This window comes from Littorina saxatilis, linkage group LG4, assembly GCF_037325665.1.
Source record: "Littorina saxatilis isolate snail1 linkage group LG4, US_GU_Lsax_2.0, whole genome shotgun sequence".
Lineage (NCBI taxonomy): Eukaryota > Metazoa > Mollusca > Gastropoda > Littorinimorpha > Littorinidae > Littorina > Littorina saxatilis.
In genome coordinates, this window is record NC_090248.1 from 58,651,459 (window position 1) to 58,677,699 (window position 26,241).

Genomic DNA, 26,241 nt, shown 5'->3' on the forward strand with positions numbered 1-26,241 from the left:
TTTGATCGGATTCAAGATCGACTCCCTCTCTTTCAAGAACTGGGTGGCCGAGTGGTAACGCACTTGCGCTCGGAAGCGAGAGGTTGCGAGTTCGACCCTGGGTCAGGGCGTTAGCAATTTTCTCCCCCCTTTCCTAACCTAGGTGGTGGGTTCAAGTGCTAGTCTTTCGGATGAGACGAAAAACCGAGGTCCCTTCGTGTACACTACATTGGGGTGTGCACGTTAAAGATCCCACGATTGACAAAAGGGTCTTTCCTGGCAAAATTGTATAGGCATAGATAAAAAAAATGTCCACCAAAATACCTGTGTGACTTGGAATAATAGGCCGTGAAAAGTAGGATATGCGCCGAAATGGCTGCGATCTGCTGGTCGATGTGAATGCGTGATGTATTGTGTAAAAAATTCCATCTCACACAGCATAAATAGATCCCTGCGCCTTGAGTCCGAGTCTGGAGATACGCGCGCGATATAAGACTTCATATAACAAATAACATGTTTTATCAGATTTTCTGTTCACTCCCTTCTTTATAGGACCTCATTTGTTTGTTTGTTTGTTTGTTTGCTTAACACCCAGCCGACCACGAAGAGCCATATCAGGGGGGTGCTGCTTTGACATATAACGTGCGCCACACACAAGACAGAAGTCGCAGCACAGGCTTCATGTCTCACCCAGTCACATTATTCTGACACAGGACCAACCAGTCCTAGCACAAACCCCATAATGCCAGACGCCAGGCGGAGCAGCCACTAGATTGGCAATTTTAAAGTCTTAGGTATGACCCGACCGGGGTTCGAACCCACGACCTCCCGATCACGGGGCGGACGCCTTACCACTAGGCCAACCGTGCCGGTCATAGGACCTCATGGTTTTCACACATTTGTGGAGGTCATGGAAGGGGAGGTAATCCGCTGTAAATAGAAGAGTGTTAGTAGAAGTGTTGAACAATACAATAGTATGCTAGAAACATGTGTATCCTTGATTTGCCTTTCTAGTGGGGCCAGGCTCCGTAGCGGGGAGGTCACGACGAGGCATGCACGATTATGAGCTCATGTCGGCCTTGACAGAAACGCCGTCAGACAACCGATGTAAGTGTGCTGAAGGATGAGTCTACTGTTTGGTAGTCCATGTATTACATGTTGTAAACTGTGAGATTAGGCATTATGTAATTGGTGTGATCTGCTTGAACTTTTGCTGTACTTGGCTTGGTTTGTGTTGCACGAAAGATTGATTGATTGATAGATTGATTGATAAGTGATTGATTGATTGCATGATTGATTGATTTTCCATTAGTCCTTGAAACAGTGTGGATATATTTGAAATGATAAAAAGTGTGACAAGAATAGTCATCAGTGAGTCAATATAATCTCAAATGACTTGGCAAAGAAACCGACTGTGGTAATTACTCAGATCTCAGCATTGTAATTTATGATGTAATGGGCGGTTCTGGTGAGGTTATGCCCCCTCTTTCTTTTGGCTGGTAACTGACGCCACCTCTCAGCAAGATCACACGAGAAAGGAAAAAAAACTTGCATTGGTCCCAAATAGCATATCGGTTTGGTAACAATTCGTGGGTATAAGTCATGCATTTTATACGGTAAACAGACAATGGTCGGTTCTGGTGAGGTTATGCCCCTTGTAAATTCTTTCGGCTGGTAACTGGCACCACCTCGCGGCAAGATCACAGGAGTTGTCTTGAGTTATAACCCCAGAAGCGCTCATTAACATGTGTGACATATATGCTAACAATAGGCATTGTGTGGGCGCCACTTGTAATCATGTTTGCTTTGGCACAGGTTCTAGTAGTTTGTGACATCCAGTATTAATTATACTAATATGTAATACTCTTTTCTGTAAATCAAAGCTTGTGTTTATCAATCTTGAATACAGAACTTTATTATGGAGACATTTTCTCAGTATTAACAAAAATAAAGATGAATATTTAGTTCTCCTGTGTCTGCAAAATAAAATTATAATAAAAATGTTTTCAAGATTTAAAAATGATACAGTGCAAAAGTTTGTTTATTTTCTCTTTGTTTTCATCTTTGGATTTTTCTGGATGTTAATTTTTGATCTAGTTGTTGTTTTCTAAATAATCTGTCTTTTTTAACAAAAGCTTTATCAATATTTAATTTTGATGGGACATCCACTTTTTCTTTCTTTTTGAGAGGGATGTGTATACGGTGATTGATGTTCGGTTGGTAGCATTACAGGGTGGGGAAGGCAAAGCTTTCTAACTTAAATGTATACACCTTAGTATTTTCAGTGAAAAAAAATAGGGTTTCTGGTTTGTATACATGTGGAATGTACACTATAGTAATAATATGTGTGTGTGTTTAAAATGCTTGAAGAGTGTTAAGCACATTTGGAATCAAAAATGATGTTAGCCATCATTGTAAGGGTTGATAAGGAATCCCTTCATTTTTGGCTCACGTAAGTGTAGCCTATGCGATCGTAACTTTGTCTGTCTGTGCATGCGTGCGTGCGTGCGTGCGTATGTGCGTGTGTATGTCTGTGGTAGAAACTCTAACATTTGAAGACGTCACATTACATTGACGTCACATTATGACGTAAGAGGGTTAGACGTCACGCGAAGGAAGTACTGAAAGTCTCGGTCATTATTATTTTGAGCGCGCCGAGACTAGTTGGCAGTCGTGTCCCTGTAAGTAGGCTACATGCAGACAGACAGATCTAGATCTAGTGTCTCGCTTTCTTGCACAGTTTCACTTTCACCTATGCTCTTTCTGTGTGTGTGTGTGTGTGTGTGTGTGTGTGTGTGTGTGTGTGTGTGTGTGTGTGTGTGACGGAGTGATTGAGTTTGTGTTACTGTTTGTCGATTTCTTACGTGAGCCTTGATGGCTTCACCTCTTGTTTATAATTGACTGATGGACTGACTGACTGAAAGATTGATTGAATGATAAACTAAACGATTTTCTGAAAGAATGATTGATTGATTGATTGATTGATACATTTATGGATTGATTAATTGATTGATTGACTGACTGTCTGACTGATTGGTTGGTTGATTGATTGACTGATTAATTAATTGATTGATTGACAGCAACAGCAATGGCCAACCCATCCTACTACATGTCTGTCATCCAGTTTCAACTCTCATCTAAAATGTGTGAAGATAAAGGTAAGTGAGATGGAGTCTGTATATATGTGTGTGTCTGTGTGTATGTGTGTCTGTCTGTCTGTGGGCGTGTGTGTGTCAGTTTGTCTGTCTGTGCATGTGTGTGTGTGCATGTGCATGTGCATGCTTACAAAAGTGTCAATCATTTTGAGTGCAATGGTCTTCATGAAGTGCAACTTTCAGCGGGTCTTTTGAAGTCAGTATGTGTGTGTGTGTGTGTTTGTGTGTGTGTGTGTGTGTTTTTCGTCCCTTAAATCTGTGTCAAGCAATAGCCAATATTAGTTTTTAGGTCTTGTCATGAAGTAATTCAATATTCTATCCCTTATAATGAGAAGCAATGTAAAATGTATCATTTGCTTATGACAATCCTAATTATGAGTTAATCTGTTGACTTAATCCTCCAGGCTGGATCGTACAGAAAGGTCGGGAGGATGAGTTAGCCAAGGAAGCCATCTTGGAGTGGTGTGTTCAGACATTGCAACAGGCACGCAAACTCATGTAAGTAAAAGACATTTAGCTCTCAAAGGATGGAAGGACTTTGCATTGTCATCTTGTAACATATGAACTTTCAGGCTGGCGAAAAGAGAATCAGCAATTTCTCAATTACTCTGGAAAATAGAAAGAAAAGATGTGCTAGTGGACAATATGTATTTTTCTGCTGTGTCCGTGCTTCTGCTTTAAGGGTTTTTGTTTTAGTTGTTGCAGTTTTATGTATTTCAGTTTTTTGGCTTTTGACCAGAAGTTACTCCATGCTAAAATTTGCTCATGGTGTAATATAAAGTAACATCAGTGACATACTTTTAATTTCTCTTTTTCAGAAGTGACCAGAAAGCTCAAGAAAAAGATCTTGGTTACGATCACGCGGTGCAAGTGCGATACTATGGAGACACAAGAAAGGAGTCCTTGCTGAAATATCGCAAGTCACCAGTGAAACCAACAGGGAACCCAGCTGGCAAGGGAGGTAAACCCAGGATTCCCTGCATGTACGATGACTACAATGAGGGGAAGCAACTCATGCTGACAGGTCATTTGGATGGAACAACAGTGGCATAGTATCCTTTTCTGCTGAATTTTTCGGCGATGACAAAACCAGTTTGCTGGTGTGTCCGAAATGTTTGGGTACAGTGGTGCCTGTCTTACAAGAACACCCTTTGAACGACCCAATTAATATTCCTTTATTGCAAGCATCCTTTCATGGCTCGAGTGAGAGCCAATTTAAGTTACACAGGAAGAGTCCTTAATTTGAGATGTCAGAACATCAGCGGAGAGATGTTTTATGTGACACAAGCGATGGCCTGTTTGTTTTGAGCTGTTCATCATATTCCTTAATGAAAATTAGGTTTGACTGTAGCATTTAATGATCATAATTCTAGCATGTAAACTGGATTGAATAAAAAACGCTGGCGCTGGACCCGAGTACTCTTCAGAATGGCTCGCTCCCCCAGTATGAAAGTTTTTGTCTTGTGCACGTGGATTTAAAAAAAAAATAAAAAAAATTTTAATTTTATTTTACACAATTAAAAAAATTATTAGAGTAAAATAAAACATTAAAACGTTCATAATAAACAATAGTAAACAAGAATTAAAAAAAAAAAATTAGACCGCTCATGCCGGGAATCGAACCCGGATCACTTTGGCCATAGTCGGACGCGCTTTCCATCAAGCCATTGGCAGTGAACTCAAATGACTAGACTGCTAACGTTGCTGCTTCATAAAATTAGGTCGCGCAGTGGCACACGCACGCAAAGCACGCACGCACGCAAAGCCTGGTTGTCGCTGGCTGACTGGGCGGTTCTATGAGCCCATGAGCGATACGCATGCTTTTCATGACGCACGCGTTCGGCTGTTCTATCAGCTCAATGGCTGGCTGTCGCTCCGATTGAATTCGTCCAACCGTCAAGAACTTTTGTGTTTTTGGGGGCATTTAGGTCCCAGGTAACATTATGAAGTTTTAATACGATCAATCGGACCTATTATCAAGTTAGTGTATCAAGTTTTGAAAGAACTGCGCCCAGTAGTTTCCCAGCAATAAGCTGTTAAGTCCAGACAGACAGACAGACAGACAGACAGATACACAGACAGACACACAATTAAAGTCTGCTGGACCCTAGTACTGCGTACTCGGGGATAACTGATAAATATGTTCTCTATGTAATTATCAACCTTGACCGGTCCAGTTATCCGTCAGGTCGACCAGCAGTGGTGGCTACGGCAGCCGGCTTTGGTCGGACTGGTTTTTACACTGTTGCCTATGACGACGACTTTGACATGAGAATGCTGGCCTGTTTTACGCCCTCGGGTCATGGGGTTTGTTACCATAGCAATGGAACCATCCGATTCCTGGCGACCAGCAAGGGAGGTCACCTCGCAGAGCGAAGCGGCTCCATACAGAGAAGGTGGAAATGGCCGCCTGGGGGAGTGAAAATTCTAACGCCAGTCAGCTTTCAGGTTGGTTGGGACTAATTTCTTAAATCCATTTATTTATGTGAGAGTGGGTATTGTATGGGACTGCCAGGGCAACTTTTGCAGGTTTTCGGAGTTCTTTCTTCTTTATTTGGTGTTTAACGTCGTTTTCAACCACGAAGGTTATATCGCGACGGGGAAAGTGGGGGAGATGGGATAGAGCCACTTGTTAATTGTTTCTTGTTCACAAAAGCACTAATCAAAAAATTGCTCCAGGGGCTTGCAACATAGTACAATATATGACCTTACTGAGAGAATGCATTAAGTTTCCAGTACAAAGGACTCAACATTTCTTACATACTGCTTGACTAAAATCTTTACAAACATTGACTATATTCTATACAAGAAACACTTAACAAGGGTAAAAGGAGAAACAGAATCCGTTAGTCGCCTTTTACGACATGCTGGGGAGCATCGGGCAAATTCTTCCCCCTAACCCGCGGAGTGATTGAACATGTGGACTATACTTTTGATGGGTGTCTATGTGACCTTGAATTTGACCAAAGGTTATTATTCAGATAGGTTTTCATACACGCCCACCAACGGTGTTGGAACTGGGTTTAAAATTTACCAAAATTCTGATGACAAAACAAATGACACACTATAAATTATGCTCCTAATGCTTAGAAGTTTTCATTATCTCACTCCTATATTCGTCCGTTGCAACAACAACAAAACTCCGCTTTAAAGAACCATGAGTTTACAACATTGTGAAGGATCTGCATTTCATTTGATGCAACATTCCAATACAACACAAACTGTTTGTGTTTTTGAGTAGTACTCAAAGACAGTTTAAACATTTGTTGCAGCTGAACTCCTATCTGGCATTCCGGTGTGTGTCGGAGTCGTATATGGTTCTACTTTTCTCCTGTGCCAAAGAAACTGCTCGCTTCTCTGTCAGTGCCGTGGTCAGCGAACCCTCTCCTCGCAGCGGGGAAAAACCTGTAAGAGAAAGAAAGTTTGTGTGTGTGTGTGTGTGTGTGTGTTTCTGTGTTGGTGTCTGTGTCAGTATCCTCAATGTCTTTGTCTGTGTCTTGTCTGTTTCTCTTAGTGAAAGGATGCGAGCATGTGTATCTGGTTGAAACGAGCTGAGTTGATACGTAATATACTGGGCTTGTCAGAGTTTTTTTGAAAGCGACCATGTAATTTGACATGCTGTGATCAGATTTTAAAAAAATGAAAGCTTATCTGCCATGTAAATATGCGTCACCCTTCACAGCAGCTAGGCTCTGCGTGAGCTACATGGATTTATAGTAGCTCAACGTTTCTTCTACATCGACGGATAGACACCTGGCAATTGTATAGTTATGTTTGTGTTAGGCCAAAAAAAAAAAAAAAGGTCTGTTTACGGTAACCCGACCGACTCTAGTTTTTAGGCCCGACCCTAATCTTTTTTTTGGATCGTCTGAAAAAAAAACCCAAACGCATCCAAAATAGAGCTGTTTGCGCTCAAACAGCAGACGACAGAAGGGAGGTAAGCTCAAAGTACTGTTTATAGTTATGTTGGGCAAAAACAGGGATTGATGAGAAGAAATGAACTGTGAAACATCATAGAGAGAGGAGAAAAAAGAAAAGAAAAAAAAGAAAAAAAAAGCCGACCTACCGACCCTATTTTTTCACCCTATGTTACCGTAAACAGACCCTTTTTTTTTTTGGCCTTAGGGTCTGGCTGCTGCTGTCTCCTTGTATGCTCCTGGGAACCTTTGCAGTTTTTGGGCTCTAAAATTCTCAACCCTGTTTGACTGGCCTTTGAGTCCAAAGGTGATTGTTGTGCTTTGTGCACTCAGTTACATTAACACCCCCCCCCCCCCCCCCGCCCCTTTTGTGCTATAGCTTATTCATCGCATGACCAAACTGATTTGGCAGATAATTCTTCTTCTTCTTCTGCGTTCGTGGCCTGAAACTCCCACGTGCACTCGTTGTTTGCACGAGTGGAATTTTACGTTTATGACCGTTTTTACCCCGCCATTTAGGCAGCCATACGCCGCTTTCGGAGGAAGCATGTTGGGTATTTTCGTGTTTTTATAACCCACCGAACTCTGACATGGATTGCAGGATCTTTTTCGTGCGCACTTGGTCTTGTGCTTGCGCGTGTACACACGGGGGGTGTTAGGACACCGAGGAGAGTCTGCACACAAAGTTGACTCTGAGAAATAAATCTCTCGCCGAACGTGGGGACGAACTCACGCTGACAGCGGCCAACTGGATACAAATCCAGCGCGCTACGGACTGAGCTACATCCCCGCCCCTGGCAGATAATGAGACCAAAGCCAGTATCTTGGATGGACACGTACACTCTTTGAACAATTAACCTGGAGAGTACAGAAGACTTAATTTGTATAGGGTATGGCTGTCCCAAAGAAGGATAAGAATAGATATTTTATATAGTCCTGTTAGGTTACCCTCATGGAAATTTGGGTTGTTTTCTCTGGGGAAAGCGAAAAAGAAGAAGATGGGAAGAAACAGTTTATTCTGTGCAAATGAAAACCAATGTAAAATGTTGCGTCTGTGTTTAAAAGCAGGAGCAGCTCCTGACCAGCTTCACGTTCAGCTCCAAGGCAGCCAGGGAGTTGCTGCGTCTCTTTGCTCCCAAGTCCAAGTCACACAAGTCCAAAGGAAAGAAGAAGGTAAGCTTATCTTGTAACTTTGTCTCTTTGCACCCAAGTCCAAGTCACACAAGTCAAAAGGAAAGAAACCGGCACGGTTGGCCTAGTGGTAAGGCGTCCGCCCCGTAATCGGGAGGTTGTGGGTTCGAACCCCGGCCGGGTCATACCCAAGACTTTAAAATTGGCAATCTAGTGGCTGCTCCGCCTGGCGTCTGGCATTATGGGGTTAGTGCTAGGACTGGTTGGTCCGGTGTCAGAATAATGTGACTGGGTGAGACATGAAGCCTGTGCTGCGACTTCTGTCTTGTGTGTGGCGCACGTTATATGTCAAAGCAGCACCGCCCTGATATGGCCCTTCGTGGTCGGCTGGGCGTTAAGCAAACAAACAAACAAAAGGAAAGAAGAGGGTACCGTACTTTCTGGGTGACAAGGCGCTTCGTTATCTAAGATGCACCCCCTTCTTTTTAAAAAAAATTGTAATCCAGTCACCCATTGGACGCAGGGGGCCGATAGGGCGCACCAAAATGACCCAGTTTTTGCCTTGAGAGGTGGTTCCCCTGTCATATCTGAGAGAGGAAACACTTCCTGCATCGGGGTCAGTGACCGACTTTAACTGAGTGAAAATATGTGTGCTCTGTGTGTGCGGCCAGATCAAAGGCATTGTGATAGCTGGGTGGCCTTGTTAAAAGACACGACCTTGCCATGAGAGGTGGTTCCCCTGTCATATCTGAGAGAGGAAACACTTCCTGCATCGGGGTCAGTGACCGGTCAGTGACCCAGTTTAACAGAGTGGAAATCTGTGTGTGCGGCCAGATCAAAGGCAGGGCAGTACCTAGTAGCTGAAACATGCATTATCACAAGTTGTTTGACTGGTACTCAAGCGGTCTCTTTGATTTTTTTCGTATTTCATACACGGATTAGGCGCTTCGTTATACAAGACGCAGGGGTCGAACTCGAGGAAAAAAGTCGCGCCTTATGACCCGGAAAGTACGGTAAGCTTATCTTGTAACTTTGTCTCTTTGCACCCAAGTCCAAGTCACACAAGTCCAAAGGAAAGAAGAGGGTAACTTTGTTCGTTCAGCAAAGTAACATAGAGTCTTTGAAATGTGGTTGCATAGCCTGCATTTGTTTTTTTAATTTTCTTGACATTGCAGTTTTAGTTTGCTAGGGTATTGCATTCATGCTTCCTATTCGGCGTGATTTGTACAGCTTATATTTACTTCAAAAAGAAAAATATAGCATGATTAATTTTAACATGACAGATTGCAAAATGTGACAGAGGCACAACTGACTGAGAGAACAGGATATTGCTACACACAGGAGAAGAGCAGAAACAAGGCTAACAACCAACCAAACTAATACAAAAACAAACAAAAATAAAGAAAAAAGAATAAAGAAAAATTGACGATAACTACAAATGTGACCCTCCACCACGGAATGAGTCGCATGTCACCTTTGCATGATTTTCATATGTTTACATTTTCCTAAAGAGTGTTTTATGCTCTATCCAGTGGTGAAAACCGTTTTAGAAAAGAGCGAAAACTGTTTGAGTTTTAAGCCTGTGACTAAGGTGACCCTCACACTGTTACCAGACACTCCCCGGACTTATATTAAGCCTAGCGCAGAACCGCGTGAGGTGACATGTGACTCATTTCATGGTGGAGGGTCACAAATATTCAAGAGAGAGACAGGGATCGGGAGAGAGATCGAGGAAGAGGAAACATTTGTGCAATATGTCTTTGAATATGATTTTATTTGCAGTTTACATGCAAGTGACAGAGAGTAAAAAAAGTTCTATTCTTTCTTTTCAGTTTTTTTCTGCTCAGCAAATGTGCATTTTATTTTGGGTAGTCAAGCTCAAACCAAATTAAAGCAGGTATATCTACTAGGGTAAACTTACTCTCAGGTAATTGGTTTATGCAATTGTTGTTAGCATGTATTTGCGTTTTGCAGGCGTTGATGTGAGGGAAATGTTTTTATGTGTTTGTTACAGGAAAAGTTGAACAGACAGCTGGCAGAGCTTGTCAAATCAGTGGACACTCAGGAAATGTCGCTGTATGACATTGAGGCTGACAAAGAACTGGCTCGTCTCCAGCGCAGATCAAGGTGAGATTGAATTCTAGTTTGAAGATCAAATGCTGGAAGAATTATCACAATTTGGTGACAACAAAAACACAACAATTGCAACACTTTTTGTTGGACGCTTCTGCTGCCTGTATAGTGCTTCAGCTGATATGCCCTGTGTAACTTGCATTAACTGGCAACAAACCGTTAAATAAAAAAACAAAAACAACAACAACAAACAAAGTATATGCGTTCATGTGTTGTGTATTCCTTTATACATCGAGGGCACTGCAAAAAGAAAACAGATTTAGTTTGCTAGGGTATTGCATGCTTCCTATTCCTAGTCTACTCTCGGGGTTTAATTTATCATTGCATGATTGTCTTTGTCTGTGCAGGAATCTGATAGATGATTGGATGGAGCACTACAGGATCGCCATTGGTCTGATGTCGCCCCACCTGACCTTCATGCCAGACTCGCCACTCATCCGACGCAGACGCTTCACGCAGTCCGCCAAGCCGTCTGGAGGGTTCAAAACCGAGAGGAGCGCTGTGTGCGACTCCAGCAATGACTTCAGGACGCCTTCTGCTCCCGCTGGTGGTAGGAATATTATTTTTGCCTTTGATGAAAACACAAGAAAGGTTAAGTTTATTGTGGCAGGGTAACGCAGAAGTCCCCCTTGTCATGGGCAGTTACTCTGCATTGACGGAGTTGTCTCCCTGCCAAAGCGTGAGCTATTTATGGTAGCTTGACATGTTTGATACTTCGGAGGATAGCACACCTGTGAAATGTGGAGTGGCTGTTTGTAATGGGGTTTGGCTGCTGTTTTTACCTGGTATGCGCTTGGGAACCTTGGTGTACCCATAGCAGTTTTTGTAGGGCTAAGAAATTAGCTCTAAAATCTCAATCCTGTTTGAATGGCTTGTGTTGTGTTTTGGCACTCGGTTACTTTCAGTTATAGAAAGAAAGAAAAACATTCAGAGTAGCCTTTCCCTGTTGGGCATTTAAAGTGGACAAGCAAGATACACAGCAAGCAATTGATGGTAACTGGTGCTGTCACCTATCTTTACCTTCCACAACATTTCTGAAAACAAAAGGCGAAGCCTTCAAGGCTCACGTAAGAAATCGACAAACAGTAACACAAACTCAATCACTCCGTCACACACATACACACACACACACAGTAAGCATAGGTGACACTGTGCAAGAAAGCGAGACACTAGATCTAGATCTGTCTGTCTGCATGTAGCCTGTAACTTACAGGGACACGACTGCCAACTAGTCTCGGCCCGCTCAAAATAACAATGACCGAGACTTTCAGTAATTCCTTCGCGTGACGTCTAACCCTCTTACGTCATAATGTGACGTCTTCAAATGTTAAAGTTTCTACCACAGACATACACACGCACACACGCACAGACAGACAGTTACGATCGCATAGGCTACACTTACGTGAGCCAACAAGTACAGTGGAACACCCCTTTGAATGTCCAGCTGTATTAGACTTGCTTTGTCAACTTTGTTTATAATTTCTGTAATCTCACCACTATTAAGAAAAAAAGACCTGTCCTGGACAACCAGATAACCAGCAAGGCATCCATAATTGCAGGTGTCCTTTCATCACAGGGAAAATTAGTTCATAGACCAGGACACAGCATAAGGTGTGCTTAATTCCGAAATGTTTTCTTATCAGTAAAGAGCCTTTCACTACAGGTTCCTCTGTGCCATTATTTGTCTTTTTTTGATTTCTTTTAATCAGGTGTAATGGATTTATTAGTTTCAAAATCCTTTCCCAGTTTCTGTTTTTCTCGTGTGTGTGTGTGTGTGTGTGTGTGTGTGTGTGTGTAGGTGGTTTTACCGACAAATGGGGACGATTGTCACTGGAGAGCAGTCAAATGGGGACGCTTCCGACAAACGGGGACGTCCCCATTTGTCGGCCCGTGCGACCCCATTTGACTGGATTTGAGCAGATTGAGCGACCCCATTTGACTGCTTCCTAGCATCCCTGTGGACAAACGGACTGGATTTTCACACAGATTCATACACATATTTTAGCTCTGCACTTTGTGGTCTGCTCAACTAAACCATGTGATTTTTATCATGTGACTTCAAATGACTTTACAGTAACTGCTTTCATCAGAATTCAGTTTCTATTCAAATGTAGTCAAACTAAAACATTTATTTGAATTAAAAAAAAAAGTTATTGCATTTAATATATTTTATTAAGAGTATTTTGAAAGAGTTCTGATTATTTGATCACGGGTTTTTTTTTTTTTTTTAAACAAAAACAAACACAGAAACATATACATTCCTGTAAAAAAAAAAAAAATGATTACAATTATTTTGTTATGAGATTTATTTTAGGTTAATTCGAAGTGTTAAGTCTCATTATTACATCTTTTTTGTCGTGTTTATTGCAATTTTTATTTATTTTATTCATGTAACCCTAGGTGTTTTTTGAAATAAATATTGACTTGACTTAACTTATTGCGAAGTATGAACCGCGTAGGGGGAGCAAAGGAGGGAGGGAGAGAGAGAGGTACGGAGGAAGGGAGGGAGAGAGAAAGGTACGGAGGAAGGGAGGGAGAGAGAGAGGTACGGATGAAGGGAGGGAGAGAGAGAGGTACGGATGAAGGGAGGGAGAGAGAGAGGTACGGAGAAAGAAAGTGAGAGAGATAGAGGGAGCAAAGGAGGGAGGGAGAGAGAGAGGTATGGCGGAAGGGAGACAGAGAGAGGGGGCAAAGAAGGGAGGGAGAGAGAGAGGTACGGAGGAAGGGAGAGAGAGAGAGGGAGCAAAGGAGGGAGGGAGATAGAGAGGTATGGAGGAAGGGAGAGAGAGGCAGCAAAGGAGGGAGAGAGAGAGAGAGGTACGGAGGGAGGGAGAGAGAGAGGGAGCAAAGGAGAGACAGATAGAGAGAGAGGTAAGGAGGGAGGGAGAGAGAGAGATGGAGCAAAGAAGGGAGGGAGAGAGAGAGTTACGGAAGGAGGAAGAGAGAGAGGCAGCAAAGGAGGGAGGGAGAGAGAGAGGTAAGGAGGGAGGGAGAGAGAGAGGGAGCAAAGGAGGGAGGAAGAGAGAGAGGTACGGAGGGAGGGAGAGAGAGAGAGAGGGAGCAAAGGAGGGAGGGAGAGAGATAGGTAAGGAGGGAGGGAGAGAGAGAGAGGGAGCAAAAGAGGAAGGAGAGAGAGAGGTACGGAGGAAGGGAGACAGAGAGAGGGAGCAAAAGAGGGAGGGAGAGAGAGAGGAACGGAGGAAGGGAGAGAGAGAGAGGGAGCAAAAGAGGGAGGGAGAGAGAGAGAGAGGTACGAAGGAAGGGAGAAAGAGAGAGGGAGCAAAGGAGGGAGGGAGAGAGAGAGGTAAGGAGGGAGAGAGAGAGGGAGCAAAGGAGGGAGGGAGAGAGAGAGGTACGGAGGAAGGGAGGGAGAGAGAGAGAAGGATCAAAGGAGGGAGTGAGAGAGAGAGGTAGGGAGGGAGAGAGAGAGACAGAGAGAGCAAAGGAGGGAGGGAGAGAGAAAGGTAAGGAGGGTGAGAGAAAGAGAGGGAGCAAAGGAGGGAGGGAGAGAGAGAGAGATACGGACGGAGGGAGAAAGAGAGAGGAAGCAAAGGAGGGAGGGAGAGAGAGAGAGGTAAGGAGGGAGAGAGAGAGGGAGCAAAGGAGGGAGGGAGAGAGGTACGGAGGAAGGGAGGGAGAGAGAAAGGTACGGAGGAAGGGAGGGAGAGAGAGAGGTAGAGAGTAAGGGAGGGAGAGAGAGAGGTAAGGATGAAGGGAGGGAGAGAGAGAGGTACGGAGAAAGAGAGTGAGAGAGAGATAGAGGGAGAAAAGGAGGGAGGGAGAGAGAGAGGTATGGAGGAAGGGAGAGAGAGAGAGAGGGGGCAAAGATGGAGGGAGAGAGAGAGGTACGGAGGAAGGGAGAGAGAGAGAGGGAGCAAAGGAGGGAGGGAGATAGAGAGGTATGGAGGAAAGGAGAGAGAGGGAGCAAAGGAGGGAGGGAGAGAGAGGGAGCACAGGAGGGAGGGAAAGAGATAGGTATGGACGAAGGGAGAGAGAGAGTGAGCAAAGGAGGGAGGGAGGGAGAGAGATACGGAGGAAGGGAGGGAGAGAGAGAGGTACGGAGGAAGGGAGGGAGAGAGAGAGGGCGCAAAGGAGGGAGTGAGAGAGAGAGATACGGAGGAAGGGAGGGAGAGAGAGAGGTACGGAGGAAGGGAGGGAGAGAGAGAGGTACGGAGAAAGGGAGGGAGAGAGAGAGGGAGCAAAGGAGGGAGGGATAGAGAGAGGTACGGAGGAAGGGAGGGAGAGAGAGGGAGCAAAAGAGGGAGGGAGAGGGGGAGGAAGGGAGGGAGAGAGAGGTACGGAGAAAGGGAGGGAGAGAGGTACGGAGGAAGGGAGAGAGAGAGAGAGAGGGAGCAAAGGAGAGAGGGAGAGAAAGGTACGGAGGAAGGAAGAGAGAGAGAGAGGGAGCAAAGGAGGGAGTGAGAGAGAGATATACGGAGGAAGGGAGGGAGAGAGAAAGGTACGGAGGAAGGGAGGGGGAGAGAGAGAGAGGTACGGAGAAAGGGAGGGAGAGAGAGAGAGGGAGCAAAGGAGGGAGTGAGAGAGAGAGATACGGAGGAAGGGAGGGAGAGAGAGAGGTAGCAAAAGAGGGAGGGAGAGGGAGAGGTACGGAGGAAGGGAGGGAGAGAGAGGTACGGAGAAAGGGAGGGAGAGAGGTACGGAGGAAGGGAGAGAGAGAGAGAGAGGGAGCAAAGGAGGGAGGGTGAGAGAGAGGTATGGAGAAAGGGAGGGAGAGAGGTACGGAGGAAGGGAGGGAGAGAGAGAGGGAGCAAAGGAAGGAGGGAAAGAGAGAGGTACGGAGGAAGGGAGAGAGAGAGAGAGGTACGAAGGAAGGGAGGGAGAGAGATAGGAACGGACTAAGGGAAGGAGAGAAAGAGGTACGCAGAAAGGGAGGGAGAGAGAGAGAGGGAGCAAAGGAGGGAGGGAGAGAGAGGGAGCAAAGGAGGGAGGGAGAAAGAAAGGTACGGAGGAAGGGAGGGAGAGAGAGGGAGCAAAGGAGGGAGGGAGAGAGAGAGGTATGGAGGAAGGGAGAGAGAGAGAGGGAGCAAAGGAGAGAGGGAGAGAGAGAGGTACGGAGGAAGGGAGAGAGAGAGGGAGCAAAGGAGGGAGGGAGAGAAAGGGGTATGGAGGAAGGGAGAGAGAGAGAGAGAGAGAGAGAGAGAGAGAGAGGTATGGAGGAAGGAAGAGAGAGAGAGGGAGCAAAGGAGGGAGGGAGAGAGAGGTATGGAGGAAGGGAGAGAGATACGGAGGAAGGGAGGGAGAGAGAGGTATGGAGGAAGGGAGGGAGAGAGAGAGGTACGGATAAAGGGAGGGAGAGAGAGAGAGGGAGCAAAGGAGGGAGGGAGAGAGAGAGGTACGGAGGAAGGAAGGGACAGAGAGGGAGCAAAGGAGGGAGGGAGAGAAAGGTATGGAGGAAGGGAGAGAGAGAGAGGTATGGAGGAAGGGAGGGAGAGAGAGGGAGGTATGGAGGAAGGAAGAGAGAGGGAGCAAAGGAAGGGGGGAGAGAGAGAGGTACGGAGTAAGGGAGAGAGAGAGAGAGGGGGAGCAAAGGAGGGAGGGAGAGAGAGGGAGCACAGGAAGGAGGGAGAGAGAGGGGTATGGAGGAAGGGAGAGAGAGTCAGAGAGAGGGAGAAAAGGAGGGAAGGAGATAGAGAGGTACGGTGGAAGGGAGAGAGAGAGAGGAAGCAAATGAGGGAGGGAGGGAGAGAGAGAGGTATGGAGGAAGGGAGAGAGAGAGTGAGCAAAGGAGGGAAGGAGAGAGAGGGGGCAAAGGAGGGAGGGAGAGAGAGAGAGGTACGGAGGAAGAGAGGGAGAGATAGAGGTATGGAGGAAGGGAGGGAGATAGAGAGGTACGGAGGAAGGGAGGGAGAGAGAGAGGTACTGAGAAAGAGAGGGAGAGAGAGAGAGGGAGCAAAGGAGGAAGGGGAAGAGAGGGAGCAAAGGAGGAAGAGAGAGAGGTATGGAGGAAAGGAGAGAGAGAGGGAGCAAATGAAGGAGGGAGGGAGAGGGAGGGAGAGGGAGCAAAGGAGGGAGGGAGAGAGAGAGGTACGGAGGAAGGGAGAGAGAGAGGGAGCACATAAGGGAGTTAGAGAGAGAGGTACGGAGAGAGGGATGGAGAGAGAGAGAGGGAGCAAAGGAGGGAGGGAGAGAGAGAGAGGTACGGAGGAAGGGAGGGGGAGAGAGGGAGCACATAAGGGAGGGAGAGAGAGAGAGAGAGAGGGAGAGACAGACAGACAGACAGACAGACAGACAGACAGTTTTCACGCAAAAATGTTGTAAGGGTTGTGGCGTGGTGGAAAGGCGTTTGCCTCCGAAGCCGGTTTTTCTTCACTACGCAGAAGACAGAAACTACAGAGCCGCTCTTCACTAAACTTTAAGTCTCTGTCTGACTGTTTGTAAACCAAATGTGGCTCTGATTGTATAACTTTTAACATCATTGGGATGAAATAAACACTCGATTTTATCGTCCCATCCCCCCAGATTACGTATGTGGACCCCACTTATACCAAGGTGATACAAAGTACTCAATTTTATCCAATCTTAACAGATATTTTTGAATATCTTATCACCCCCACTCCCGTCATCCTTCTGTTTTTAACCAGCTCCCGATTTTTTTTTAATTTTTTTAATTTTTTTTTAACTATCGTATAAACCAATAATAGGCAATTTAGACCTTAATTTAAGCCCCTTAATTTTCGTTCGTTCGGTGTTTTTTTTCCTATAACCCAGATCATGTTCTTAAAAGGCTAACATTACATGCCTATAGGACATGAATATATTTTGTCTGGTCGTAAGGAGTTTGAGATGAAAAGTGTTGTTTGACGCCAGCGCGGTAAAACTAGTATAGACATGTCCCTGGGTGTTACGATGACATCAGAGTTTAAACTGTTCTTTTTCTAAATTATTGTGGTTATCATTCTTAATTAGCGAGCCAATCCATCAGAGAAAAATGAAAAAAAAGAAGTCATTTTCTCATGTCTCAAGGGAAAACCAGTGCCTTTGCCTGTCTAAAATCACCTCCCGTTTGAGGAATTTTGCAGCCAGCGCAGTTACTTACAAGATATATTAACGTCCTACAGGCATAGATTGTTGGCCTCGGACAGGACTGGGGTAATATGATAAAAAAAAAATAGAGGAGGAAAAGAAAAGGGCAAGATCAAGCAAGCCCGACCGTGATAGGACCCAGGACTCACTCTCCATGAGTACGGGAGGGGGGAGGGGGGGGGCAATAAGAGATATATGTTAAGGTCCTTGTAAGAGGAGTATTAATAATATTTCCTTTATATACGTTGACTTCCTAAGGGAAGGACCATTAAAAACATGGACTTTAATTCAATTATAGTTTCGTTAAAAAATGATAAAACTCGGGACCACCTGTTAAAAGGTTTAAAAGTGACAACATTGTAAGAAAAAATATAAAGAACATGCGCAAAAACGTAATACTGACCTATAGGGAAGTAAAATTGAGAGAAAACAGCTATCCTCTCGTTAATGTAATCATGTTTTAATGTAGAGACCAAAAAGCAATGTACTCACGTTAAATTGACGAACACGGAACGAATAACAGCGACGTTTCGACCTAAGGGTCTTCTTCAGGCACAAAAACACAAAAAATACACACACAAAAAAGAAGAAAGACGATAGAACAAATGAAGAGAAGAATAACTGACAAAACAACTGCACTGCACAAACCAACAAATGACAAAGACAGTGTTCGTCATTTTAACGTGAGTACATTGCTTTTTGGTCTCTTTATTGTTCCCTCTCACGTGCAGTCGCCATTGTTTAATACATGTTTTAATGTGTTTTGTATAATCCGGAAGCAGGAGTTTAAAACCTATATATATATATTGAGGGAAAAGTCTGGGTTGTGGCACTCGATCACTAGGTGGGGCACTGCCCTTCGCTCCCTGTTACCCGAGTCCCAATCCTCGTGGTAAGGCGTCCGCCCCGTGATCGGGAGGTCGTGGGTTCGAACCCCGGCCGGGTCATACCTAGCTAAGACTTTAAAATTGGCAATCTAGTGGCTGCTCCGCCTGGCGTCTGGCATTATGGGGTTAGTGCTAGGACTGGTTGGTCCGGTGTCAGAATAATGTGACTGGGTGAGACACGAAGCCTGTGCTGCGACTTCTGTCTTGTGTGTGGCGCACGTTATATGTCAAAAGCAGCACCGCCCTGATATGGCCCTTCGTGGTCGGCTGGGCGTTAAGCAAACAAACAAACAAACCCGAGTGCCAACAACAATAGGATGAGCATCAGAAGTGAAGATAAAGAGGGATTTTTTTTTTCTCTGCGCGCGCGCCAGCAAGCAGGATCTCTCAGAACTGAATCTAGGGGTCCTTAACGTCCTCACAGGAAATTTTCCTTTTAGGGACGTGAGTTGATGATACGCTAACTGAACTGAAGCGGTAATAGTATGATCTAATTACAGGCGATGGGTTTATGGGTCACGTGATTATATATATGAAGTCTTCTATCGCGCGCGTATCTCCAGACTCGGACTCAAGGCGCAGGGATCTATTTATGCCGTGTGAGATGGAATTTTTTACACAATACATCATGCATTCACATCGACCAGCAGATCGCAGCCATTTCGGCGCATATCCTACTTTTCACGGCCTATTATTCCAAGTCACACGGGTATTTTGGTGGACATTGTTTTATCTATGCCTATACAATTTTGCCAGGAAAGACCATTTTGTCAATCGTGGGATCTTTAACGTGCACACCCCAATGTAGTGTACACGAAGGGACCTCGGTTTTTCGTCTCATCCGAAAGACTAGCACTTGAACCCACCACCTAGGTTAGGAAAGGGGGGAAAATTGCTAACGCCCTGACCCAGGGTCGAACTCGCAACCTCTCGCTTCCGAGCGCAAGTGCGTTACCACTCGGCCACCCAGTCCACGTGATGTGGGGGCGGAGCCAAACATTGGTTGATACTTACTGTGTTGACATTAGTTCATTGGCCCCGCCCCAACATCATATGACTTACTAATCCATGGGCTATCATTGGTTCATGTTTTTGGCGCTAAACTATCTGACAGGTAAAGAACTATTTTGATGTGACACGTTATTACTTGGTGCAAATACGCGCAGTGTTTAAAACCACTTGGCGGACAGAACTGTGCATTCTCACAATTCGACACTTACTACATCCATAATAACCACACCGTTGATCAATCGCTGAGAAATGGCACAAATGACAGTTGGGGAAAACATTCAGAAGTTGGAATGATCTTACCGAACGGCTGGCAGACTTTTCCAGAAAGAACGATTTGGTGTACGTGGTCAAATACAGTCGTGCTGTTCAACTTGCGAACAAGAATTCAAAACAGCCTTTTCCAGACGAACTGAAGTATGCATACGCAAAACTTGTGTGCAAGTACTCAGGAAAAGGACGACTCACAGGCCGAGGTGCGAAGAGGAGCAATGGGTAAGCGGATTAATATTTAGTTGCTATACTTCTTATGCGTCCTTGTCACAGATAGTAACTCGTATGAATGTTTAATTTTAATATTATTATTATTATTTTTTTTTTTTAGGTTTACAATGTTTCAACATTCATTCCAGTATCGACTGACATTTTAACGAGTGCGGAAAGTCTGTCTGTCTGTCTGTCTGTCTGTCTGTCTGTCTGTCTGTCTGTCTGTCTGTCTCTCTCTCTCTCTCTCTCTCTCTCTCTCTCTCTCTCTCTCTCTCTCTCTCTCTCTCTCTCTCTCTCTCTCTCTCTCTCTCTCTCTCTGCGCGCACTTCTTCTTTTTCTTCTTTGTCGGACAGATTTTTCACACAAATGACCAGGAAACCAGATTACGTAAGCCGTGTCAGCTGTACCCTTTGTAAAAGTCAGCGTAGCTCGAGAACGGCATTGAAGTACTTTCGGTGTTCTTTACCTTGCCCAGGAAGCAGCGCACACTCGAGTCAAGGACGTCTTAAAATGGCCCTCGGTCAAGTTTTCACCGAGAACCATTTTATGATGTCCTTAACAATTATGTGTTAGTCGGCTTAGAATATGCGCGCAGGTTTCAAAGTTTTGATCCATCTCAACAGACATCCTTTGATTGTAAACTTGAATGCGGGCACATGATGGTTGAAAATACTTAACTTGAAAGTTTCCCGCTGTGGTAGATTTTTATGGTGGTTGTCACACAGGCAGCGACGGCTTTGCTGGTCGGACCCAGTTGTGCGTTACCTCGCTTTTGCCTTTAATGACTGACTGGCTGACTTTGGGGATTAACGTCCTCTTAGGTAACTAGGATCTATTTGGGAACATTTACTGTGATACTGTAAGAGGAGCATGAAATGAAAAGAAAAAAGATTTTTTTTAAAAATAGGGGATGAGGGGGGGGGGGGTAGATGGGGGGAGGGATGAGACCATGGAACTAGTTTTTAGAAGTTATGCAATAAAACATTTAAACATTGTAGGCTCAGACCACTTCGCCGTATCTAATCTTAGACACCGTACGTTATTAGACGCGAAAGTGCAATACTTAATGATCCGCTCAAAGCACTGTTGAGGCAACAATTTGTCTTTTGGTCGCAGATAAGGACATACTCTATCAAAACATGTGAATATACGTCTCAAGCATGACTAAACGCCCCGAAGGGCTCCGTCTAGTAACTCTATTTTTGATATCGTTTTTTAAATGTCAGCAATTTGCAATGAGGTCACCCATCATAAAATAAGGTTATTAATTATTTCCATACGCCATCTAAGTGAAACGGAGGCATTTTGTATCGCTGATTTTATTTACAAACTGCTCTTGCAGCGGATCATTTGATCGGAACTAAATAAGTAAAGTGAAAATAGGTAAATAAATATATAGATGGATAAATCAGAAAACAAGATTGCAAAACATAAACACGTTCATAAAACATGTTAGTTTCCACTATTGCCGTAAACAAGTTCTCTGCAAGAACATTGAAAGTCAAATACTGTTTTCGCCTCTGTTTCTTCTTGTTGTTGATTTTTTACATTAATTTTAGTCAAGTCTTGTAGATTTTATCTTTGAAATATTTGCTTTGTGTTTCGTAACAGAATTAACTACGGTATTGTGTTGCTTAGTACTTGATGCATGAATTGGAGTCTCGCAGAATTAAACGCCGCTGAGGAAGGCCTGGCAACAGGTCGAAAAGTTGGGCTGCCACTTGAAATTCTTTGTTAGGCTTTTCTTTTCCTTGATTTTGTGGACATCTCTCTCTCTCTCTTTCTCTGTGTATGTGTGTGTGTCTCTCTCTCTCTCTTTCTCTCTCTCTCTCTTTCTCTCTCTCTTTCTCTCTCTCTCCCCCTCTCTCTCTCCCCTTCTCTCTCTCTCTCTCTCCCCCTCTCTCTCTCCCCTTCTCTCTCTCTGTCTTTCTCTCTCTCTTTTCTCTCTCTTTTCTCTCTCTCTCTTTCTCTCTCTCTCTCTCTCTCTCTCTCTCTCTTTCCCTGCCTCACAAACACAAATACACACAACTAACACACACAAAGCAGCAGGCTGGGATGCGGCAAATTGGGTAAGGCAGACTGGGATACGGCAAGTTGGGAGAGGCAGGATGGGATGCTGCCAACGCATCTAGCAGTGCAAATTCTACAGGGTGGGGGGGGGGGGGGGGGGGGCGTTCTTTTAAATCAAGTTTTGCCCAGTTTTGATTTTGCCGGTTTTGGTAATCCTACATTCCTCCGTGCGACAGCGGACTAAATGCGCATTTAAAACTATTTAGATGTTTTGCTTAAATTTTGACTTGGAGCGAAATAAATTAAAACATCTTGTTCGTTGTGCTTTTGTTTTAAATTAAAGAGTATTCCATTTCTAAATTAAATATCACTTGCCTGTTAGCTCTTTATTGTTGTTGCAATAGTTGTATATACTTGGAAGAAAAAAAAGGCATACAACGAGACAGTTATGGTAGCCAAAGAAGCAAATATGAATAAGAGACCTTCCTCCGTTTTTACGTTTTACTGACTGACAGATGACTCAATTCGTCATCAATGACTTGTTATTGGCGCCACAAAGCCAAGAACTCACCCTTTTTCCTCCGGCGAGTATGACTCCAGGGCGTAACTCCACACACTCAGATTTGTTCAAGTGGTCTGTATTCCCAATGGGTAGGGAGGGGGGCATGAAACCTGCTTAAGTGTGCCAGGTAACGTGTCACTATTTCAAGAAAACAAAACACCACAAAAGCTTCTTGTGTGATTAAAGAATTACTCAAGCGAGCGATAAGTGTGTGATCACATCCGTTCTGTACCCCAGGACAGCTTTAGAGAATGCGTCATACTCATTCAGCTATTTCCTTGTTCATGATCGAACAGAATGGAAAGCTCCAAAACAAAAACAATCTTTGGAACTTTAAGCAAAGGGTTCTCTGAAGTTTCAACAATCATTTCAAGATATTGCCTTGACCGGGGAAAGATAACATAGATTGGTAAAAGCCGGCAAATATTTCATGAACTGATACACGTAAAATTGACGGGTGTAAGCCAGCAAATATTGTATGGACTATAAAAGCCTAAAAAGGAAGAACAGTGTTCTTGTTACGGCGATGACCTTAAAGGTTATCTCACAGAATGTTGTTTGAAACCCAACAGAAACAAATAAAAACAAAAACAAAAAGGTCAGACATTTAACGTAAGAGTTTAGAATAGGATGCTTCGAAAAACTTATTGAATTAGTTATACATGTATACATCTGTTGAAGGCTTCTCGGTACCGTAAATATAAAAGAAGGCGAACATTCAAAGAACTATTGAGGTAGGGGTCCAAATCAAAAGTAACGAAATTGCCTTACTTTTGTTCTTAACCAATATACATTCAACATTTAATATACATGCCGCGTTTCAAGGGTGCTGCCAATTGTTTCTTTCAGCATTTGTTGAACATTTATTAACACTGTTTCTACAAGTAGACCCAAATTGATTTAGTCTTAAATTCCAACAGAACGGGTTTTTTCTATACTGCATTAATTTACGTTTGACAAGAAACCTGATTTAGACCACACAGATACGGTATTTGCAAAATATTTATCTCTTTTATATCATTTTTCAAAATTGTTGTTTATGAAATCGAAAATCACATAGAAAAATGTCACTATTCGATGTTCCCTCACTAATCTGGGTGTGAAGGGTTTTCTTGAAGCAGACACCGGGGCTTGCTAAACGATTGCCGCTTAAGCGGAGGGGAGTCAAGCGTGATTAAGTGCCTGGCCTGCCAATTGACACCTACCGGCGAAAACACACAATAGGCCACAAGGAAGTTTTCTTTTGTCGGAGAACAAGGAAGAGGCATGCTGGCTGTCTCTGGATCATAATTATGTAGACTATCTTTGAATATGTCCGAGTTTGTTTATGTTTGAGAAGGAGTACGCACAAGACAGACAGACAAGCAAATAACATATAGACACTAAACAATCTAAGTAGTAAATGGATTTATGCTGATCTGTATGTGAGCAGCACACGTCTTCAGATGTCTATAAAAAGATGTATGAGCAACTGCAGAACTAAAACATGCAGAATATTATGAAGCATCGATTGGAGATAACTATTGCGAGCATGACCAAAATGTGAAATCATGTTTTTGACAGTTTTGAACTGCCAAAATGAAGTGAGGAAATGGAGTTTATCTTTTAAGCATTGCAAGGGGTTCTAGAACTGTCCGAGGGGGTATTGGGAGATAAGTGTTACCATACATGGTGTACCTCAATCAACATTAGACATTCAGTGACTTTAAAACAGCCCTTACAGGCATGATCAGCGCGTTTTCCATGGATGATTGCGTTCATGTCTTTGATGAATTTGTCTCGACATTGCGCGTGTGTAACTTCACAACGAAGGGGTTAATTTGTCCAGTACTTTAAGTTTAAGAAATAATTGTTATGGTCATATTTGTTGTGCAAAAACTTCAGTTCGACCATTTTACACAGTTTTGAATGTTTATTTATTTATTTATTTATTTATTTATTTATTTATTTATTTATTTATTTATTTATTTATTTATTAAGGAGATTTCTATAGCGCATAACGAAAAGCACTATGCGCTTTACAATATCACTAAGTATAAGCACACGCAAACATACTCTGATTAAATAGAACTTAGTTTAGGAAGACATACTAAGAACACTAAACATTTGAGTTCATACAAAAATTGAGAACTAAATTAAATACTGGACAAGCGATTTAAATAAGCTTAAGGCCTACACCAACTGCAATGGGCTAATTCAAATACAAAAGTTTAGTTAACTATAAAAGGCAGTGCATAAAACTCCATAATCCTAAGAGGGTCAAACAAATAAGAAACATAAGACTAGATAGTGTCTGTAAAAGAAGCCGACATTTACCCTTTTCTCCAACATTATTTTGTTCCAAAACACACCTCCGAATGATTGTCGATGACTCGAAAGCTTTCCTATCTTGTGATTGCCTTGAGCCTAGCTACAACTGCTTTGTGTTTAATAACTATCATCATGTATTGAATCCCGTGCTCTTTCTTCGGCGGAGGTGGGAGGGGGGGGGGGTTAGATATTTTGCTGGTAGTATTTTTTTCGACCGAGTTATCTATATTCGTTGGGCAGTTTTCTTTGTCGGACAGATTTTTCACACAAATGACCAGGAAACCAGATTACGTAAGCCGTGTCAGCTGTACCCTTTGTAAAAGTCAACGTAGCTCGAGAACGGCATTGAAGTATTGGTGTTCTTTACCTTGCCCAAGAAGCAGCGCATATGAGAATACGTCACACACTCGAGTCAAGGACGTCGTAAAATGGCCCTCGGTCAAGTTTTCACCGAGAACCATTTTATGATGTCCTTAACAATTATGTGTTAGTCGGCTTAGAATATGCGCGCAGGTTTCAAAGTTTTGATCCATTCGATTATCTCAACAGACATCCTTTGATTGTAAACTTGAATGCGGGCACATGATGGTTGAAAATACTTAACTTGAAAGTTTCCCGCTGTGGTAGATTTTTATGGTGGTTGTCACACAGGCAGCGACGGCTTTTCTGGTCGGACCCAGTTGTGCGTTACCTCGCTTTTGCCTTTAATGACTGACTGACTGGCTGACTTTGGGGATTAACGTCCTCTGAGGTAACTAGGATCTATTTGGGAACATTTACCGTGATACTGTAAGAGGAGCAAGAAAAGAAAAGAAAAAAGATTTAAAACAAAATAGGGGATGAGGGGGGGGGGGGGGTAGATGGGGGGAGGGATGAGACCATGGAACTAGTTTTTAGAAGTTATGCAATCAAACATTTCAATCAATCAATGAGTCTTATATCGCGCATATTCCGTGGGTACAGTTCCAGGCGCTCTGCAGTGATGCCGTGTGAGATGAAATTTTATACGGCCAGTAGATTGCAGTCATTTCGGCGCATATTTACCTTTCACGGCCTATTATTCCAAGTCACACGGGTATAGGTAGACAATTATTAACTGTGCCTAAGCAATTTTGCCAGGAAAGACCCTTTTGTCAATCGTGGGATCTTTAACGTGCACACCCAATGTAGTGTACACATTTAAACATTGTAGGCTCAGACCACTTCGCCGTATTTAATTTTAGACACCGTACGTTATTAGACGCGAAAGTGCAATACTTAATGATCCGCTCAAAGCACTGTTGAAGCAACAATTTGTCTTTTGGTCGCAGATAAGGACATACTCTATCAAAACATGTGAATATATGTCTCAAGCATGACTAAACGCCCCGAAGGGCTCCGTCTAGTAACTCTATTTTTGATATCGTTTTTTTAAATTTCAGCAATTTGCAATGAGGTCACCCATCATAAAATAAGGTTATTAATTATTTCCATACGCCATCTAAGTGAAACGGAGGCATTTTGTATCGCTGATTTTATTTACAAACTGCTCTTGCAGCGGATCATTTGATCGGAACTAAATAAGTAAAGTGAAAATAGGTAAATAAATATATAGATGGATAAATCAGAAAACAAGATTG

At 43.5% G+C, this 26,241-nt stretch overlaps 1 protein-coding gene across 5 annotated transcripts in view; it reads left to right on the forward strand.

Annotated features, from left to right (window-relative positions):
• The window catches only part of LOC138965195 (uncharacterized), a 57,515-nt gene that overhangs the window by 6,962 nt on the left and 24,312 nt on the right, over positions 1 to 26,241 (forward strand). For 4 of the 5 annotated variants that reach the window (XM_070337315.1, XM_070337317.1, XM_070337318.1 and 1 more), the window contains exons 3-11: positions 994 to 1,086; positions 3,060 to 3,137; positions 3,539 to 3,632; positions 3,953 to 4,186; positions 5,312 to 5,582; positions 6,407 to 6,541; positions 8,117 to 8,224; positions 10,197 to 10,309; positions 10,663 to 10,865. In XM_070337315.1, coding sequence (XP_070193416.1) covers positions 994 to 1,086; positions 3,060 to 3,137; positions 3,539 to 3,632; positions 3,953 to 4,186; positions 5,312 to 5,582; positions 6,407 to 6,541; positions 8,117 to 8,224; positions 10,197 to 10,309; positions 10,663 to 10,865 — 1,329 coding nt within the window. The remainder of the gene's footprint in view (positions 1 to 993; positions 1,087 to 3,059; positions 3,138 to 3,538; positions 3,633 to 3,952; positions 4,187 to 5,311; positions 5,583 to 6,406; positions 6,542 to 8,116; positions 8,225 to 10,196; positions 10,310 to 10,662; positions 10,866 to 26,241) is intronic. The other variant, XM_070337316.1, reaches the window with a different exon arrangement.